The sequence below is a fragment of the Dasypus novemcinctus genome, chromosome 11, assembly GCF_030445035.2.
Source record: "Dasypus novemcinctus isolate mDasNov1 chromosome 11, mDasNov1.1.hap2, whole genome shotgun sequence".
Lineage (NCBI taxonomy): Eukaryota > Metazoa > Chordata > Mammalia > Cingulata > Dasypodidae > Dasypus > Dasypus novemcinctus.
In genome coordinates this window covers 22,147,263-22,167,884 of record NC_080683.1, presented here as the reverse complement: position 1 = coordinate 22,167,884, position 20,622 = coordinate 22,147,263, and the positions used below count along the sequence as shown (strand labels likewise).

At 37.4% G+C, this 20,622-nt stretch overlaps 1 protein-coding gene across 1 annotated transcript; it reads left to right on the top strand.

Moving 5' to 3' along the window:
- The first annotated feature begins 1,460 nt into the window (after positions 1–1,460).
- Positions 1,461–19,516, top strand: LOC101420759 (cytochrome P450 2K6-like). Its single transcript, XM_004471193.5, has 9 exons — positions 1,461–1,568; positions 3,767–3,929; positions 6,375–6,524; positions 8,248–8,408; positions 11,617–11,790; positions 12,415–12,556; positions 12,922–13,106; positions 14,035–14,176; positions 18,642–19,516. The coding sequence occupies exons 1-9, from the start codon at positions 1,461–1,463 to the stop codon at positions 18,827–18,829; spliced, it is 1,413 nt and encodes a 470-aa protein (XP_004471250.4). The 3' UTR covers positions 18,830–19,516.
- Positions 19,517–20,622: the final 1,106 nt, after the last annotated feature.

Below are 20,622 nucleotides of genomic sequence, written 5' to 3'. Positions count from 1 at the left end.
GGGGTTCCTTAAGTGGGGAAGAGACAGTAAAAATATTGAAGAAATAATGGTCCCAAATTTTCCAACTTAGTGAAAATTATCAACCCATAGATCCAAGAAGCTCAACAAACTCCAAGAGCAAGAAACATGGAGAAGAACATACCAGGGCATGTGATAATCATTATCAAAACAAATGGTAAAGAAAAAATCTTAAAAGCAGTCAAAGGTAAAAATACATTACATGCAGAGAAGTAAAGGTAAGGATGACATCAGACACATGGTTAAAAGTCTGGAGGAAGAGAAAGTGGAAAATTTGGTGACAGAAAAGGAAGAAAATTGAAATTTACTGGTGTAAATGCAGACGTAACCAAATGAGAATGTTTGCAGGGAATGAAAAAAGGAAATATGAGGAATACTAGGTACTGAATTTTAAGTATATTCCTTGAGTTATATATTTATTAGTTCCTTCCTCATCACAATTCAATAAGCTATATGTTGTTATTAATTTCCTCATTTTAAAATGATGAAACTAAGGTTCAGAGAGGTTGAGTAACCTGCTGAAGGTACGTGCAAGGATCTGTATCCAGAATTGACTAATTTTAAAAATAGTCCTCTTGGGGAGCAGATGTGGCTTAAGTGGTTGAGTACCTGCTTCCTACAGGGGAGGTCCAGGGTTCGGTTCCTGATGCCTCCTAAACAACAACAAAAACAAACAACAAGCAAAACAAATTGAAAAACCACCCCAGGAGAGCCAATGTGGCTCAGTGGTTGAGTGCCAGCTTCCCACCCACAAAGTCCAAGGTTCAATCCCTTGCTCCAGTGCCTAAAAAACAAACAAAAAAGTACTCTCCCAAACTAAATAAATAAATAATAGAAAAGGAAAAAAGCAAACCAAAAACAGTGCTCTCTCCATGACACTGCACTCATATATGAGACTCTTTTAGAAGCATGGAAGGGTATGAGCTCATTATTAAGAATCTTGAAATTCTTGGCATGGCACTAGTATTTGACTGCCCACATAGAGTTCATGTATCTTAGCAAACAATTCAATTCATTGTGTTGTAAAAGCGTAAATTTCACATTGAGGATTAAATATGCTGTATTATTTCTCTGAAAATTTAAAACTAATCCCTGTCTTACATGAAAAACAAACCCCTCCAGGTTTTATTGGACAAAACAGATGGAACTGAGAAATGAAAAGAAAAAAAAAAAATGGGAGGGGAGCTCAAACAAGGCCAGCACAATTATAGGGCTTAATTATAAAATAGATGGTACCCTATAGAATACAACAAACATTATTAGCAACATCTGTGTGCCTTCAATTTGCTCTGGACGCCACTGATTCTGTCTCCTTGCAATCACAAAGATCTCTATTGTTTTAATAATACTTCTACTTAAAGACAATGAGCGGTTTTGACTCTTCTGCCTTATTTCCAATTCTGAGCCTAATTCTTGTTTTTATTTTAAATATTAAAATCTTCATGGCTAAAGCGTCCAAGCAACGTTCTCCTCCAGGACCCAGACCTTTGCCAGTTATTGGAAATCTGCATATCCTCAATCTGAAGAGGCCGTATCAAACCATGCTGGAGGTAAAAATAAATGTTCATTTCTTATGTATTTATAATTTTCTAAATCATTTTTGTCCTCATGGACTTATTAACATTCACGTATTTACAACTGGATCATATATGTATAATGAGGTAACTAGATAGGATTCAAACTTAATAAAGCTCAGACTTAAGCTAGAGCCCCGGGAAGTCAGCATGCAGAGGAAAAAGAAGCCAGCCCCAGGAAGAAAGGAAACTTGAACCCAGAGAAAAGCAAGCCGCAGGAATGTAGGAACCCAGGAAGCCTTAACACTCGCAGATGTCTGCAGCCATCTTGCTCCAAATAGACTTTGGTGAGGGAAGCAATTTATGCTTTATGGCCCGGTATCTGTAAGCTCCTACCCCAAATAAATACCATTTAGAAAAAACGGAAAAAAATTAATAAAGCTCCTTTAATTGAATTTTTAGTGGGTGTTCAATTTGCATACATAAAAATACTTCTATTACTTAAATTGGAATTTATACCCTGAAATATTTATGGATCTGTAACTTTAATCTGAACCATTTTAGATTGCATTTTTTATATACAACCTACTACAAAGGAACTGAATTGTGATAATAGTCATACTCTAAAGACATCTAGTTAACTACCCAAAGCTGTGTATAAAAGGCATAACCAAAAGCATGGCCCAAAAATTGTGATCCAGACTTTAACTCTGGGTCTGCCATTATTTAGCATGTGAATTTATAATAAAAATTTAGTCTCTGAAGGGCATTGGGTATAGCTCAGTGGTTGAGCACCTATTTTCCATGTGTGAGATCCTGCATTTAATCCCCAGTTCCTCTTAAAAATAAATAAACAAATAAATTAGTCTCTGTCTTTATTTCCTCATTTGTAAAACTACAGGGCTGGACCAAGTAATAGATCAAATTTCTCTAAAGTAATTTTCCATTCAAAGACTATATATTTCTTGATTTTAGGGTAAGATGATAGATGATGATAGATAGATATTCATAAAGTTGGCATTTCATCATAAATTTCAATATTTTAAATTCTAAAGTGCAGAGAGAAGTGAATTCTGTGTTATACAGCTTTTTAGTTTGAAAATCCAAAGGGAGATATACTAAAGAGAAAAATATCGCTTTACCACAGTAGGCAATATAATAATGCCTTACATTTACAGTACTCTCTTCATTTTACAAAGAACTGTAAGGATTTCAATTACTTCTCACAATCACCCTAGGAGGTAAATAGTGATGATATCTCTCTCCCCAATTTATAGATGTGGACTCAAAGTGATTGAGGAACTTATTAGTAACTAGAAACCAGGACTTGAGTTTTCTGGTCTTCTAATACTTAAAGGACTCTTTCTTCTACATCCAAAAGTTGCATGTCAGACTAATTCTTCGGAAATACAAGACTTTCTTTCATTAAGTTTCTCCACCTAATCACACATGCACCAACCACATTTGATTCCGTAATACATTGGTCATTCCCTTACATATTAAACCAGCCTAAACCCTTTACTGTTTATTTTCTTATTCTTTCTCATCTCCACCCTGTGCTTTTGTTCTGTTAATTCCTCTTATGAAATGTCCTTTCTCCTCTTTTCCACCTGTCTCCACTAAGCACTTTTTCTAAAATTTACCTTTTTGAATTTTTTACTTTGCCTGACATGTTCCATTATTATCTACGTTATGTACAGTGGTTCCTGCCTGAGAAACTCTGTCCTTAGAGTCTCAAAATGTCATTTTAATTTTCACTACCCTGCAATTTTAATCTTAATTATAGTATTTCTTAAATCATTGCGTCCTTATTTCCTGCTCCCTGTTGCAATTCTAATGCGGTTTTCTATGTAAGGCCAAGTTTCTTAGAGTAAGGAGTCTTTGAAGCCCCCAGCTCATCTTCCACCTGGATCTCACAGTCAGGTGACTACCACAGGCTCTTCAGCCAGCTAGGTTGAATATGAATCCCTTGCTGAGAGCATTATCACTTATAGGATATGTGACTACTTAAAGCCACTGTACCTTGCCTATACAATGGAGATGACAATAATGGCTACACTGCTGGTTTTTAATGTGCATTGAAGGAGTCATTGGTGCTAGGAATATATTGTAAGATCATAAAGTTGGTTAGTTTGTTTAAATGAACTGAATTACCTAAGATCAAGTTCCAGTCCACGTTTTTACTACAGTATGATGTTTGAATTGTTTTTCTCTCTCTCTTTAATATATCTAAGCTCTCTCAGAAATATGGCTCCATATACAGCATTCAGATGGGGCCAAGGAAGGTAGTGGTGCTCTCTGGCTTCGAGACAGTGAAAGATGCCCTGGTTAATCATGGTGACCAATTTGGGGAACGCTCTCAGGTGCCTATATTTGAAAGGCTTTTTGAAGGAAAAGGTAATGAACTCTGACAATAAAATATATCCCCATGGGTAATATTATGAAACCAGTTGCATTTTATACTCTTGCATAATTCCTTTCATGGTTTAATTTTTTTTTCCATCAATGTATATTACGCAAATGCTTTTGAATTCAGTGATTAACTCAATGAAACAAGGAGTTAATAAGAGGAAAGTTAGGATTTGTGGTTTTATTCTAATCAAATATGATAATTACTTCTTTTTAAAAAGTTACTGAAACTAAAATGAAAAAAGAAAAAACACAAAAACACAAAAAATCAAAAAACAAAAACAACAACAACAAAAAAACCAGTTACTAACCTCCTGCGAGGCAAATAGTATGATGTTCAGTGCCAGAGAAATACAAAGACAAGGGAGATGGAGCCATCAGCTTAAAGAGCTCACATTAAAAAATACACTTTGGGTTATAAATATACCGAAGCATATCATATTTTCACCTGGACAAAATTTGGTGCATATCGCTCATATGAGTCTTTGTTAAGTGCCTGGGTGAAATACAGATATTCTACATTTGTAACATCTAATAATCTAATAACACTTAATATATGGAAATGATTTCATATTAACATTATTTTTAATAAACTAATATTTACACCTACTAAGCACCACTAAGGCTTTTTGGTGCTAAAACAGCCTTTTTACAAGATATTTTCCACACTATGGTCCTCAAAAAACTAGTTCCATAAGATGTTAGTAGATGATTTATGAGAAAAAAGCAGTAGCAGTGCAATGAATTTTAGAAATGCTGTATATTATAAGCTTTTTCTTTGGCTCATATTACACTTTAAGATATTCAAGCCTCTGAGGGAAACCAAAAGCCTGTTTAACTTTGTTCTATTTACTCTTTCACACTAATTTGTCTATACTTGGAATATTCTTTTTCTTAAAATATCCAATTAACATCTAATGAAATCAGCATTGAGGAACAGTTCATTCCAACTCCCTAGTCTGTAGTTTCCTTGATTCATTTAATTCTTTTCCTTTTAAAAATTTGGGACACCTTCTTGTCTCTTGCCTCTGGCATCTCTGAATATTTTTCATAATTCATCAAATTTTACTGACTGATTTTATGATTATACACAAGATTATTTTTCAGTGTTTATTTATACTGCATTTAATACAGTCTTCCTCAGTCTTTTTTTAAGTGATTTAACTGGCCATAGGAAGCATTGTTCTAAGAGGAAAATGACTGCATTTTCCCACCAATCTAGTCACTCAGAACCATTCAAAAAAAGTATAAATCTACTTTAGGTCAATTTTACATAAACAAAAGAAAATACTAATAATACTTTTGTTACCCATTAGACCATTTTGTAGTCTTAGTTACTTCACACTAATAATAATTAATTATTTTGCTGTATAGCATTTATATTTGAGACTTTGGGGCAAATATTCAAAAGTCCAGTTCTTCATGGTGCCAAACTAATGTTCTTCATAATTACATGCATACAGGTCATCACTATTCTCTGTTGGCCCATAATATTCTAATATTCTATTCTAATATATAAAATATAAAAGTTAAAATACAAAGACGAGATAGCTTGAAGAGTTACAAATTTAATGTGAAAGTTTTATATAGTGCAGCATTCATGGAAAGAATATTATTATATTAATGTAATTCAATGCAAGCAGAATCTAACTCTTGGCTTGTGTTGTTTCTAAGGGAAAGCCTAACCAAAGGATGGTGGCAAAAGCAACTCTGGAAATACCTATCCCTTTCTTTCGGTTTTCCTTCATGTTGAGACTAGCAAGACTGGAACTGCTCCATTTTTAATACCCAGATTGCCTTAGTATATTCTAGTTCCTATTTCTGGTTATAATCAAACTGGGAAATTCCTCTCCTGTCCCTTGTGCCTCCATAGAAAAACGAGGAGTTATTCTATTAAAGGAAGGGCTGGGCTAAGAACAGAAACACAAAGAGTATTTACAGGCACCACAGATTCCACCACTGAAAGATGTGAGCTCCCTTGGCAATCATTTCTCCCTTATTTTCCTAAAAGTGTTAGCATATGCCCCACTTCTTCCAAGGAACTTCCTTTGCCTGGACCATATATTCCACACTAATATTTCTGTTTCCTTCAGCCAATCACAAATTCATATATCCATTAAGTCAATAAATACTGATTATGTACCAACTATGTGCTTCAACAATATGTGTCTCTAGAAATTAGTATTTTTAGGGTTATATGGAAGTCTGATTAAACCCCGTGGTAATTATTTATTTCTAGCTTTTTACTTGGGTAGTCTTGTGTGTATTAGACTGAATTCTCCCTGATAAGAGACTTTGTTTTCCATTGTTCACCAATTCCTTACGCATGCCTAGCACGATGTAATCATTTAGTAGATAGTCTAGAATTGCTTAGTAAATTAAATTTTAACGTATTGGAGGCAATAATTTTAAAACACTTTCCTCAATTATAAGGAATTGTCTTTTCTCATGGGGAAACCTGGAAAATTATGAGAAGATTTAGCTTGACCACCTTACGGGACTTTGGAATGGGTAAGAGGGTTATAGAAGACACAATCATAGAGGAATGCCAGCATCTTATACAGATCTTGGAATCCCATAGAGGTGAGTAGAATGAAGAAGAACATGTATTCTTTGTCATAAGAAAGAAGTCAACGAAAGGTGTTTTTAAAATGTTTTATTTTGACATAATTTCAGTCCTGAAGAAAAATGCTAAGAATATAAAAAGAATTACCAGTACTTTCCTTCTAGATTCCCCAAATGGCAACATTTTACCATTTTATCACATTTGCTCTCTCTCTTGCTATATACACATATATTTATATAAATGTTATTTTGAACTGTTTCAAGTAGATTGCAGACATGGTGGCCCTTTATTTTTATTTTTTTCCCTTTTTGAGGTACTGGGCTGGGGATTGAACCTGGGACCTTGTATGCGGGAAGCTGGCGCTCAGCCACTTGAGCTAGAGGTGCTCCCCCTTTATTCTTAAGTACTTCTGTGTGTGTACCTATTCCACGTGAATAAGCAAGAACATTCTCTTATATGGCTGCAGTAATTCTTCAAAAATTGGGAAATTAATGCTGACACAAGATTATTACCTAATCTGCAGTCCTTACTCAGATATTGCCAATTGTGCCCAAAAAATGTCCTTTATAGCAGTAGAAACTCCTGCTTTCAGTTGTCATATCTTGTCATGTCACATCATGTCTTTCCTGTCTCCTTTATTCTGGAACAATTCTTCATAATGGCCATGTGTTTGACACAGTTTAGTAATATAGAATTAATGCCATATTGTTTTTATGCATATGTGGGACAAATCTGAAATTCTCATTTCATCTCAAGAGTTTTACTCATTTCCTTATTAGGTTGAGGAGCTCTTTCTTATTAAAATGATTTATTTGAATATTATCTCCACTGATGGAAGGATTAGTATAAAGAAAAATGGTCAAAGGTGGACAACCCCGAGATGAATAAAGAAGAGAAACAAAAGGAAGAAGAGGAAGAGGAGGAGGAGACGACGAAACAGGGTTCAGGGACCCACATGCTAAATTAATATTTAGAAAGAGAAATTACATATACAAAAATGACTTCCTGTCCCAGTGTTAAGCAACAAAAACTAATTTTTCACGGCTTTCAGTACACAGCATTCCTCAGGCCGTCCCATTTTTATTTGAAGAAGAAAAGGTATTCTTTAGAAGTCCCTTAGGCTTTCAGCCTCTACATCTAAATTAAGTGCCGATGTTAAGAGTGAATCTTGGAGCTGGTGTAGCTCAGTGGTTTGAGTGCCTGCTTCCCATGTGACTCTTAGGAACTACAATGCTCTTCACTTAAAGATAAATGCCCATCCCCTGATAAGTGTTTAATAATCTTAGAAGTGTTCAATGATGCTGAGGAAAGCAAGACCCAATACTGACCTAGATGAAGATCTTTAAAGTGAAATCATATAAATCATCTGGATGTCCTATTTTAAATTTGAATTGAGTCTATTAGGTATAAAGATATTTTCCAAGATACTGTGAATTATACCCTACACAAATACACATACACACTAAAATGCCCCTCATGGGGCACATTTATTTTTTTTAACTAAGCCAATGCTGGTTTTCTTTGACATATAATTTTTAGTTTTCTTTATGACAATATTTTGGTCAAATTCTAGTATTTTTCAGGGCACATTCAAGCCTCCCCTTTTATTGGAAGGCATGGTAATAAATAATCACTTTCTTTTATGAAATCCTTTACAGGACAGCCTGTAATAATCAATCTAGAAATGGCGTAAGTACGGGAATATGCCTAATCTAATCTGATTAATGAATTATATTCTAGGAAAGCCCATTGAAATAAAAACAGTAATGAGTGCCTCCGTTGCAAATGTCATTGTGTCAGTGTTGTTTGGAAAACGGTTCGACTACCAAGACATCCAATTCCTGAGATTGTTAACCTTGATTAGTGAAAATGTGAAACTCCTTGGAAGTCCTAGAATTGCGGTAACTGTTATCTTTCTTTTTTTTTTTTTTGTCTTTATTTTTTTAATATTACATTAAAAAAATATGAGGTTCCCATATACCCCCCATCCCCCTTACCCCACTCCTCCCCCCATAGCAACAATCTCCTCCATCATCATGAGACATTCAATGCATTTGGTGAATACATCTCTGAGCACCACTGCACCTCATGGTCAATGGTCCACATCATAGCCCACACTCTCCCGCGTTCCATCCAGTGGGCCATGGGAGGACATACAATGTCCGGTAACTGTCCCTGCAGCATCACCCAGGACACCTCCAAGTCCCGAAAACGCCCCCACATCTCATCTCTTCCTCCCATTCCTTACTCCCAGCAGCCACCATGGCCACTTTCTCCACACCAATGCCACATTTTCTTCGATTACTAATCACAATAGGTCATGAATAAAATATCAGTAAGTCCACTCTAATCCATACTCTATTCCTCCATCCTGTGGACCCTGGAATGGCTGTGTCCACTCCACATTTATATCAAGAAGGGGCTTAGATTCCACATGGATGCTGGGTGCAGTCCTCCTGCTTTCAGTTGTAGGCACTCTTGTCTCCCTGGTGTGGTGGTTGACCTTTTCAACTCCATGTTAGCTGAGTGGGGTAAGTCCAATAAATCAGAGTGTAGGAGATGAAGTCTGTTGAGGCTCAGAGCCTGGCTATTATGTGGTCAGTCCAGAGATTCAGATCCCCTGGGTATATATTAAACCCCAGCACCAACTACAGTTCTGGTAAAGTAACATGAGAAGCTTGTGAAAAAAGATCACAACTGAGTCCAGCTCCATCACACAGAAACACAAACTCCAAAGAAGGGCCAACTGACATGGCACTGAACTCCATCTGCCATGACCATAGAACCTGTGCGTCTCTGTAGCCCTCAGAGGAACCAATATCCGGGGTTGTATCTACTTTATCTGTCTCTGGGACTCTGCTGACGTGTGCATAAGGGCAATCCCTCTGATACCCTCCTGGTTCTTTTTGGGGACTCATAGCCACATAAACTCATTTGTCCTTTCCATTTCCCCCTTGATTCAGGTCAAAAAGCATTTTTAACTCCTGGTATTATATGTAGACTGAGATATTCTTCTGGTCCGAGTTGACCCTTTTATTCAAGGTCATTTTCTAGTTATATCATCAGCTGGTACTTGGTAGTAATCCCTCAGGGCCAGGGAGGCTTATCCCCGGGAGTCATGCCCCACACTGAGGGGAAGGCAACACATTTACATGCTGAGTTTGGCTTCAAGACTGGCCACATTTGAGCAACACGGAGGCTCTCAGGAGGTAACTCTTAGGCACCCTGCAGCTCTAGACCTTGTTCTTATTTCAGGTGTACAGGCTCACAAGCATAGTCATTAGTATCAAGGGCTCATTGTTGGACCTTCATTCTTTTTTGGTCTTTGCTGTTGCACTTGGGGAATTGTGCTGTTCCTTTAGGGACTGTGATAGAGCTCCCCTGGCTAGGAACTCAGCACTCTCTCAGTCGTTGTTTTTAATTGTATCCTCTATGAAAATATCTAAACATTTTTATGTACCCTGGATATATGCCCTGGAGAACTCCCTGCCAACCATGTGTCCCCTGTCAATAACATCCCACACCAGTATTCCTCTGCTGCCATTGTTGAACCTCTCTGTGATCCAAAACTTCCTGAAAAGTGAAGCCCAATATATTGCCAGGTTCCCTTAATAGTAAAATGGAATATAGTGATGAGTTTAAAGGTTAGATATAGAATACATATTAATTTGGAAAATTAATGGTAAAAATAAATTGGGGTATCAAAAAATTTAAAAATGCAAAAGCTTTGTTTTTGATGTTTTGCCTTCCATCACCGCAATAAGTGTTGCCCTGTATGTAAATTATCTTTCCTATTCACTTTTAATTCCTCTGAGGTACACTTCTTTGTTCAAGAGATCATGAGCAAGTAATTATTAGAGAATTGCCATTTCAAAAATATGCACTTTCTGGAACATTTTGAGTACAAATGTATGACAAGTTTCTTGTTTAACACATTTGGTAATTATTCTAGCACAAAGTACTACATCAAATATCTTATGATGTATGTATTTTCAAGCCAATAAAATAGTCTGCTAAATGGTTTAATCAATTCTCATAATTTTAACCTCCCATCTTTTACCTATATCACTATGTAGGTATGGAGTGTGGAATAAGTAAATGAGTGAATAAAGGGCATTTAGTAGAATTCATTTAGGAAAGAGAGTTTTAACAAAGGAGTACTACCAAGAATCAAAAATATGAAGTGACATATAAAACTTCAATATTTGTTCTGAACCATGCAAGTTCATTACAGTGCTGCAATCCAAATTTTATGATTTTGAGTGATGAAGTGGTTACCTTCCTTAATGTAAGGAAAAAGAGCCTGTCAAATTGTCCTCATTTTTAGCAGTATCACTGACAAATTACCATATTATTTCACTTTGGAATCTGCTACTATAAATGTAGCTTTACTCTAATACAGGTGCTTTGGCATACTAGAATATGTGACTATAATGTCTAATTTTAGGAGTGACATTTTATCATTGGTGTATATTGTTATTTTGGGAATCATGAACTCTTTTGAGAATCTAACAAAATATATAGATCTCCTTTCCAAAAAAATTAATATACCAACAAATACATAAGATTTAGCAGAATGAAGCCATTCCTGAGCTTTTTAAAGGTAATTGGCTATTAGATTAAGTGGCACTGCTCTACGGAACCTCTAGACAATAAGTCTTGTTATAAATGAAAAAACAGGTATTCTGATCTTACAGAAAACACTAATTATAAATGTCTTCATGCTACATAGAACTAAAATTCTTTAATTATTTGCCTGTAGTTACCTGGGATTTTGCAAGAAAAACACTTGGATTTATAGCAAACACCAATATTATTTTCATGTCCCCTCTAGCTTCTAAGTAGCTCTCTTCCCACAGGCATAATATACGAAGGTACCATGGTTACCTAGAATGTATTCTAAGATGCAGCAATATGCATGGTAAGTGACCTAGTCCTGATAAATGAGTATATCTCCTTGTCTAACTTAGTCTGTCACAATCAGTAGTAATTAAAAGTCTTTAAAAGATGCTATTTCTGTAATGCTTTCAGGAATAATGGTGTCATTAGCATACTCACAAGCAGTATATATGTATATTTAATTGACTTCAATGCTTTTTGTTCTTTTAGTTATTCAATATGTTTCCAGTTTTGGGGTTCCTCCTAAAAAATCATAAGACAGTACTCAAGAACAGAGATGAATTATTTTCTTTTATAAGGATGACTTTCCTAGATCACCATCATAAATTTGACAAAAATGATCCAAGAAGTTTTATTGATGCCTTTTTGATCAAACAGCAGGAGGTAATGGCATTTTTTTTCAGGGTTTTCCTTATGTTATTTGGTTTAATTAATAGCACATGGAGGAAAAACATTCCTTTCAAAAAAGAAGATAACCAGACAAGTAAGTAACAGTAAATTCATATACTATATAGGCCTTGAGTTATTTTTCTCCATTTACTACATTGTGCATTTTTAAGTATTTTCCATCACTTTTGGTCTCACTCTCTGGAAAGACCAGAACATATGAAAGATCTCAGATAGGTTAGTTTTTAGAATTTTTTTTTTGGTTTGTTTGTTTTTTTGTAATCCTAAGAAATGCATTTCAACTGACAAACTCAAGAAAGATTCTTTAATTAGATAAATTTTAAAGCATCAGTTCTGGGGATTTACTAAGACACTAAATTAAAAATTAACTTCCATCCTTCCTAAATGAAAAGCGGCTCTTCTCATTATTAAAATTGTTTCCCATTATTAGAATCTGAGATGCATTTTTATCCTAAAATTCTCCACATCATTCTCATAATTTAAAAATTCCATTCAATTGAAGGTAGAATGCAATGTTTTTCAAAAAAAAATTCATAAGTGATTTGTATTGATCTTTTACATAATTTTTTTCATTACTAATGATCCATTTTATTGTTTTAGGAGAAAGATAAATCTACTGACTATTTCAGTGATGAAAATTTGGTGGCACTTGTTAGTAATCTGTTTGTGGCTGGTACAGAGACCACAGCCTCCACCTTGCGCTGGGGGATTCTGCTCATGATGCGATACCCTGAGATCCAGAGTAAGTCATCTAAGATTTAGAGCATTTCTGATAGGAGAAAACTTAGAAATCTCTTGAACTGGACAAAGAAGAATTCTATAGCCATAGAGAGGAACTGTTATTTGTATCCTTGAGGATGTTTGTATCTTTAGTTTCCTTTCCTTATCAGAATGTGGATTTTGCTCTGTAAGAATCAAGAGATGGTCTGAAGGCATCAGAGGAGACTTAGGGATAGAGGCTGATGATGTGGAAGCAGGTGGAGAAAAGACAAGCTAGAACTCAGAGAACACCTGGATTAGACTTTCACATGTAATGCTAATGGGGAAGACTGTTACAACACCCCCTCCCAATCTGGACTCTAATCGCGCTAATTCCATTCTATGCAGAAAAGGTCTGTGATGAGATCACCAAAGTTGTAGGATTAGCCCAGCCTCGAATTGCACACCGAACTCAAATGCCATACACTGATGCTGTCATTCATGAAGTACAGAGATTTGCAAACATCTTGCCCACAAGCTTACCTCATGCAACGACTTCAAATATTGTTTTTAAAAATTACTACATTCCAAAGGTAAGGGTATTAGACTGGGAGGTGAGTGGACAGGGAGAAAACACCAACTGCTCAAAATCATAGTTCTTTCTTCCTTCCTTCCTCTGTCCCTCCCTCCCTCCCTTCCTACTGTCCAACAAATAGTGACAGTGTCTGTGTTAGGTATGCAATAGGGGATAGGTATTGCTTTATAGGGGATAGTTATTATTTGTTATAGTTGGGGACACTGGAATTCAGACAGTTTAAGTTATTTCCTGGAATTAGAAGGTTGGTATGTAAGGGTGCCAGTATTCCAGTTAAGGTGTCACCTCTTAGCTTCCTTCCAGCAGTGCTTCCATGCTTACATGGAAATGCGTACACTTCCCTCCTTACATGGAAATACGTATAAGAAATTACTTTCTTTTGATGGTTCTAAATTGTTTCAGTGTACATGGCAAGGCAAGGATAAGAAATAACTTATTTTTGAGAATTTGTTTTGATGGGTGTGTTTAGTTTGGCTTGTCTGTCATCATAGTCCTGAAAGTAAAAGAGCAAAAACATTCACCAAGCACGGAGCATCAGGTTCTTGCATATGTATCCTTTCATCTAATGCTCAGAGCCACCAACTGAGCAGTATTTAACACCCTTCATATACAAATTTGGAAAAGGGGGTTTATCAAAAATTAAATAACCTGCCATCATAGCATAGAAAATACATGAGTGAGTAAGCATTTGTCCCTCGTTCAGAGTCCAATGTTTGCGTTTTTTTAAGTAGGTATTGAATAAAAATTTGGTTGAGTAAATGAAAACACCAGAGTCTCAGCCCTGCTGCCTCTCCGCTTCCACCGCTCCCATTTCCTTACAGAGCACACTGCTGAAAAACTGCCAGTACTATCACCATACATCTTTAATAGCCACAGTTTTAGGAATTAATTTCATAATCTGTCCCTGACAACATTTTTATTTCTAGGGCACTGAGGTCATCACCTTGCTGACCTCAGTACTTCGGGATCAAACACAGTGGGAAAGACCAGATGCTTTTAATCCTGAACATTTCCTCGATTCACAGGGAAAGTTTATCAAGAGAGATGCTTTCATGCCTTTTTCATTGGGTGAGTTATCGTACTTAATCTCTGAAAGTACAAAGAGAAAAATGACTAGGTTTGAAAAATCTACAGAGATTTGGCCTGGTTTTATTATGCTAAGGTTTTGCACTTTTCCCTGTGGCACTAAATTTTAGAAGGAAAAGTAGAAAAAGAAGAGAACCTGTCCTCCCTGCCTTAAATTGGCTGTATGACATTAGGCATTGGAATAATACTTTCTTAGGGAATTCTTGTGGCTGACACTAGGATAGAGCTTAAGGAGTTTGAAGAGAGCATTAAGAAGGTAGGCGGGGGGACAGAAAAACTTTGCTTTAATATATGTAAACACCAGTAAAGGAGGCTTTTGCTAGTATAAATTTTGAAAGCCAGGGGACTAAATGGACTTACTCTGTATTGTCTGGATTCCTACAAATTGAAATGAATTGAATTTCCACTTCTTAGCAGAGTCTTTGCAAAACTGCTCACATTTGGTTTGTTATCTTTTCCTTTTCACTCTCACAATAATGACTTTGCATTCACATCAGATACCTATTCAGAATAGGTAAACAACAGCCACCCAAAGTATAGGCTTTCTTCACCCATTGATAATTAAGTGATACAGAGATACAAAGTGCATTCCATTCTCCTAATTTACACACACGCACATACACAAACAGGGAGGCTGATCCGTGAGAAAATAAGAACTAAAGGAGATGAAAAAAAGAATCGTATAATTTTCAGACCCTTTCTATCAAGCTGTTATGAGCTCAATCTCTCTCAAAACTTCCTTGCTTTATATTTTCTTAAAAAAAAAAAATTCATGGAAACATAAGCAATAATGTCTGGAAGGCACCTTAGCTACATCTGTCCCTAAATTTTCATTTTACAAGTGAAGAGATGAAGCAATTTTTAAAAAACCACTCATAAATATATTTCCAGGCTCTTTTTTTCACCTCCTAGTCTTACTGCTGTCAGTCTTCAGAGAGAGGGGGTTATGTTCTTTTTTCTTCTCTTGGGCTCTAATGGGTATTGTATCCAGGCTTTCCATGGTTTCTCACACAGTGGGGCCTGGAAGCTTCCCTGAAATATAAGGCAAGCCACAGCAGCCCAGATTTTTCCAGAGAGGCTTATTCTCAATGGATTTTCTCCAGCTTACCTCAGGAATTCGAAACAACCCCAGATATACTAGGGGCTTTTTATTTTTTGCCGCTTTTCTTTTTTTAAAGGAAACAAACAAACAGTACTGCTATTTTTATCATAGGTAAGTGAAAATATTCTTAAAGTATAGTCATAAAACTGTCTTAATAAGGAGAAAATCAAATTATAATAATATTAAAAAACTGATTTTGTGCCTCAGTGTGAGTACTACCATCTTTCCAATTCCTCATGTTTCTCCAGGTGATTTTAAGGCACTCTTTTCCTGAATTCTTCTATTATTGCTTATTATTTACTGCATTGAGGTAGAGATTTTGCACTCTGAAGGACTTATTTTGGGCTAAATGCCTTATTTATTTTCTTAAGATTTATTTATTCCCTCCCCCCCTCCGTTGTTTGCACTCGCTGTCTGCTCCCTGTGTGCTTTCTGTGTCTGCTCATCTTCTCTTTAGGAAGCACAGGGGAACTGAACCTGGGACCTCCTGTGTGGGAAAGTGGCACTCACTCACTTGAGCCACCTCAACTCCCTGCTTTGTTGTGTCTTTCATTGTCTCTCCTTTTTGTGTCTCCTCGTTGTATCATCTTGTTGCATCATCTTGTTGTATCGTCTTGTTGAGTCAGCTCATCACACCTGCTCATTGTGCCAGCTCTGTCTTGCTCATCTTCTCCAGAAAGCACCAGAACTGAACCCAGGATTTCCCATGTGGTAGGCAGGACCTCAACTGCTTGAACCACATCTGCTTCCCGCTAAAAGCCTTTAATAGGCCATCAAGATCACTCATAACTAATTGTGCATATAGTATTTATTTTTAATGAACTTGATCATTCTATTATGTTTTCACCTATTTATCCCTAAGGATAAATTTTAATGAAATCTGAAATTAATGCTTTATCTTGTTGGGTAGCTAGGCTCTTACTATGACACTAAGATTTAAACATAGGGTAAACTCACATCCTAAGTTGCTTTATTTGTTATCCAATTAGATGACCCCATTCAATCACGCATTTACTCCTAGGCAGGTGGGAAAATCTAACCCAAAAAGCTGGATTAGGTACTCTTTTCACGGGTTCCTTCAACACCCTATTATACCTTGTGATACTGTATTAAAATTATCTATTTGCTTGTCAGACTTACCTACAGGATGTAAGCCCCTGAGTGCAGTATTCTCAAAGCCCAGCTCATGTATCTTGTTGACAATATCCCATCAAAGAAAAGGTTTACACCAATGTGAACTAGGCAAGGATGACTTCTAGAGAAGAGAACGACCAGAGGCTATTGTGATGGAGAAAGACCAGAGAGAGAAAGAGCTCAACTCCTTTGGAGCAGAGAATAAGACTAGGAAAAGCTAATGGAAGAGTGCTGGAAGGGGAGGACAGCAATGGGGTATATCATTATATGCTGTTATCTTCTTCAGGAAGAAGGCTATCTAAAGCAGGGGTTCTTAACAAGGGGTCTGTGAGCTTGAACTGAAATTTTTAAAAAAATTCTTGTGGGGACATGTTGGTGCAGGTGTGATACATTTATTAAATAGTACACAGTATGGTGTGGACTTAGTTAGGGGGCCGTGGCTTTCACCTGACCGGCAAAGGAGTCTGTGGAATAAAAAAGGTTAAGAGGGAAACGGACTTGGCCCAGTGGTTAGGGCGTCCGCCTACCACATGGGAGGTCCGCGGTTCAAACCCCGGGCCTCCTTGACCCGTGTGGAGCTGGCCCATGCGCAGTGCTGATGCGCGCAAGGAGTGCCCTGCCACGCAGGGGTGACCCCGTGTAGGGGAGCCCCACGCGCAAGGAGTGCACCCCGTAAGGAGAGCCGCCCAGCGTGAAAGAAAGTGCAACCTGCCCAGGAATGGCGCTGCCCACAAGGAGAACTGACACAGCAAGATGACACAACAAAAAGAGACATAGATTCCTGGTGCCCCTGATAAGGATAGAAGCGTTCACAGAAGAACACACAGCAAATGGACACAGAGAGCAGACAACTGGCGGGGGTGGGGGGAAGGAGAGAGGAATAAATAAAAAAATCTTTAAAAAAAAAAAAAAGGATAAGAACCCCTGACCTACAGTTTGGTCAAACTAAGGAGAATTTCCAGGATAATAGGGTTCCGGTAAAATTCAACATTGTCAAATCATACGTGGTGAATTGAAAAGGAAGCTTTTATTTAATGAATATTTCCAGGCAGGCAGCAGTAGTATCAGTGACCTTTCACCCCCTGAAAATTCTGCCATACTACTGGGCACAGTGACAATATGTTCATTGTGGAATTAAGATAATCCCTGGAGGTTCTGTATCAACCAAAGTGCTAATTCGGTGTACTTTCCCTGTGTTGCAAAATACCTAAATTTTAAGAATTTTCTGCTTTGAAATCTGTTGTGACTCAATGCACTTGTGAAATATCTTGCAAATGAAATAAAGAAAAACCAAAAAAAGAATTCTAACTGAACTGTGCAACACTTTAAGGCAAGCAACAAATTTAGCATTTATAGGATCTGGGAGTAGGAATGACAAGATCTAATTGGGCCTTCTGATGGGTTGGAAGTGAATACATTTATTTAATAATGCTATATTGCTACATTTTAGCCAAATATACTGTCTTTGCTCTATAGGAAAACCACAAAGCCCATTACATTTGATGGGGAAAAAAACTTGATTCTCAACACAATAGGTTTTTAGAAATATCTATGATCATTAAGACTTCCATTGTTTTGATAAAAACCTAACTAGAAGGCTTCTTTCCTTAAAATTAGTCCACTTTTCAGACATCCTGACATTTTCCCAAATAATCCATGTTTCAAAAATACCAACCAAGTCTCCCTCCTGCTTAAAATGCTTCGGCAGCTTCTTAGCATGGATTTCAAAAGTCCCATCCAGCAAGCCTCATGTCTGAGACACCCTGTATCAATGCTCTATACTCGTCGAAAAATATTTCTTCTATACCCTCAAATACAGCATGCTCCTTTTCACCTCTTCCCGCATCGTTGGCTGATTTCTTCTCACCCTTTGTGTCAGAGCTTAGATATAAATTCTTTCAGGAAGTCCTCCCTGACTCTCCAAACCACAGTAGGTAATTTAACTATGTGTTCCCACGGCATACTTTGTTTCAATTGTCTTAACATCTTTCATATTAAAATGTTAATATTTTTAACTTGTCTTCCTCACAATGTCATAATGCAGAGCTGGCTTTTGTATCCAATTTTGTATTTCCAGGGCTTACGTGGGAGACAGAGCCCTTGAGGCTCAGGAGAGAATAAGTGACCGACTGCTTTTGTCTTTGTCCAGATGGTTTTTCATATTTTTATAACCAGACTTCCCATAACTCCCCACCATGTCCATCTCTCCAGGTCGCCGGATGTGTGCTGGTGAGTCACTGGCCAAGATGGAGCTTTTCCTTTTCTTTACCAGCCTCATGCAAAAGTTCACCTTCCGGCCACCCTCCGGTGTGTCCCATCTGGATCTGGACCTCACCCCAGACATTGGCTTTACCACCCGACCAATGCCTCACACCATATGCGCTCTGCCTCGAGCCTAGGCTCTGTGGGGTTTGCAGCCCCTGGTCTTGGTATTCTCTCATCATCCTTAGCACAGACCTCCCTTTCAGGCATTTTGCCAGCCCCTGATATTCTCTCAAACATTTCCGCATTATTTAGGCAGACATCAATGTAAGAGCAAATACAAATAAAAAAGAAAAAATAGGTCTATGTTAATTTTCCCTGGTGCAAAAAGAGGAAGAGCTCTCTCTCTCCCCTTTTCTTAGAGCAGTCTTTAGAAAAGTTGTAATTATTCATCATTTCTCTGGATGTAAATCATTTTAAGAGCTAAATAAGCCTTTGCCAATTTTACAACACAGCGATGTTTTTCTTAAGGGCCCGGGGTGCCATGTGTTAAAAATGTAAACATCAAGGAAGTTAGAACACTGCACCTGGCTCCAAGTTATGACTATCCTGTCCTGGAGCTATGAGCCATTTCATTGTGCCTTTTATTAGGAAACACAACAACCGCCCCAATTACCAGGTGAATTTAAGATGAACTGTGGGTGACATATAGAGCAGTCAAGTCTTCATACTTGAGGGGTAGTTGTCAATTATCTTGAAAACATGTATAAAATGGGTATTACCTGGTTGACTATACAAAAGGCTGAGGGTTTTTTGGTTTGTTTTTGTAATCTCTGTGACTTGTGAAGCATCGCATTCTAGTTTAATGTTTATTCAATAATAAAATGGCTTTTCTTTCTCTTCTACTTTTGTGATGAGATTTTCTGGGCTGGGAGAAGATTTTAATGGCATTTCCCCAGCTCGGTCAGTTCCCGTGCTAATTGCAGTAGTACAAAACAGTCATTCTCCCAGAAGAACAAATGAACTGAAAATTTGACATATACACATAGAACCTTCACTTAGTGTCTGGGGTCTTGGTCTTTCAAGTATATTCTGTCTCTCCAAAACACTGGAAAGTTTAAGAACCAGTCAGTAGATATAATTGGCCAGGAGGGCGGGGGCAGAAAACACACAGCATTTTGTCCTGGGATACTCTGAACATTTTCAAAACAGCACTGAAGTTTCAATTCTTGAGTGAGGACTACACCAACCATAAGGGATGGATAATAGCAGGTAATTAGCTAATTATCTGACCCAGCCTACTGAGGTCAGAATGAATGCTCCTTCTCCTGGTGTAATTTAAACTTGAACCCTACATGACCCATAGTGTCAGTGCTCTAAAATCCCAGTGAAGGCATGTGCAAGGAATCTATCAGCAGAACAAAATCATTTCCCAAGACACAAAGCATCTTTGGCCTTTATGAAATCAAGGTACCTCTCCATCAACCCAAGTGCTTTTCCCTTGCTCTTATATGATCCCCAATCCAGCATTTTCCACAAAGCCTTTTAAAATAATCTAGTGGAGAATACTCAGATTCTCTGACTTCCTTCATGAACCAAATTTAAGCATAAATATGAAGATTAGGGCCTGCTAATCTTAATTTGTTGTATGAACATACTTATAAAGTGTAGCTGTATTCTCTGAGTTTCACTAGCATGAAACTGGAGTTGATGTGGGCTATCGGTGAGAGGCTCTTTGCCTCTTTGGAGATAACCTTAACCTAAGCTGTCTGTCCTGACTTGTGGGTGTGGGATGGTGAGAGGCTGCAGCCCTGCCCTTGGTAACCATGGCAGCGACTCCAGTCCCAGGAAACAGTTTATCAATGCAAACTCTATAAACTTCACATATTCAAGGAAAATGCAAACTAAATTACTAAAAGCTTATCTAGAATGTATGAAGTCCATGCTAAAAGCTTACCTAGGATGTGAAAGATATATATGCTAATTCAAA

Bases quoted from the DNA above. Each gene is read 5' to 3' on its own strand.
- LOC101420759 (XM_004471193.5), top strand. From the start codon at position 1,461: ATGGCTAAAGCGTCCAAGCAACGTTCTCCTCCAGGACCCAGACCTTTG. The intron at 6,525-8,247 runs GTGAGTAGAATG...ATTATATTCTAG, and splicing joins GATCTTGGAATCCCATAGAG to GAAAGCCCATTGAAATAAAA. The intron at 11,791-12,414 runs GTAATGGCATTT...TTATTGTTTTAG, and splicing joins TTTTGATCAAACAGCAGGAG to GAGAAAGATAAATCTACTGA.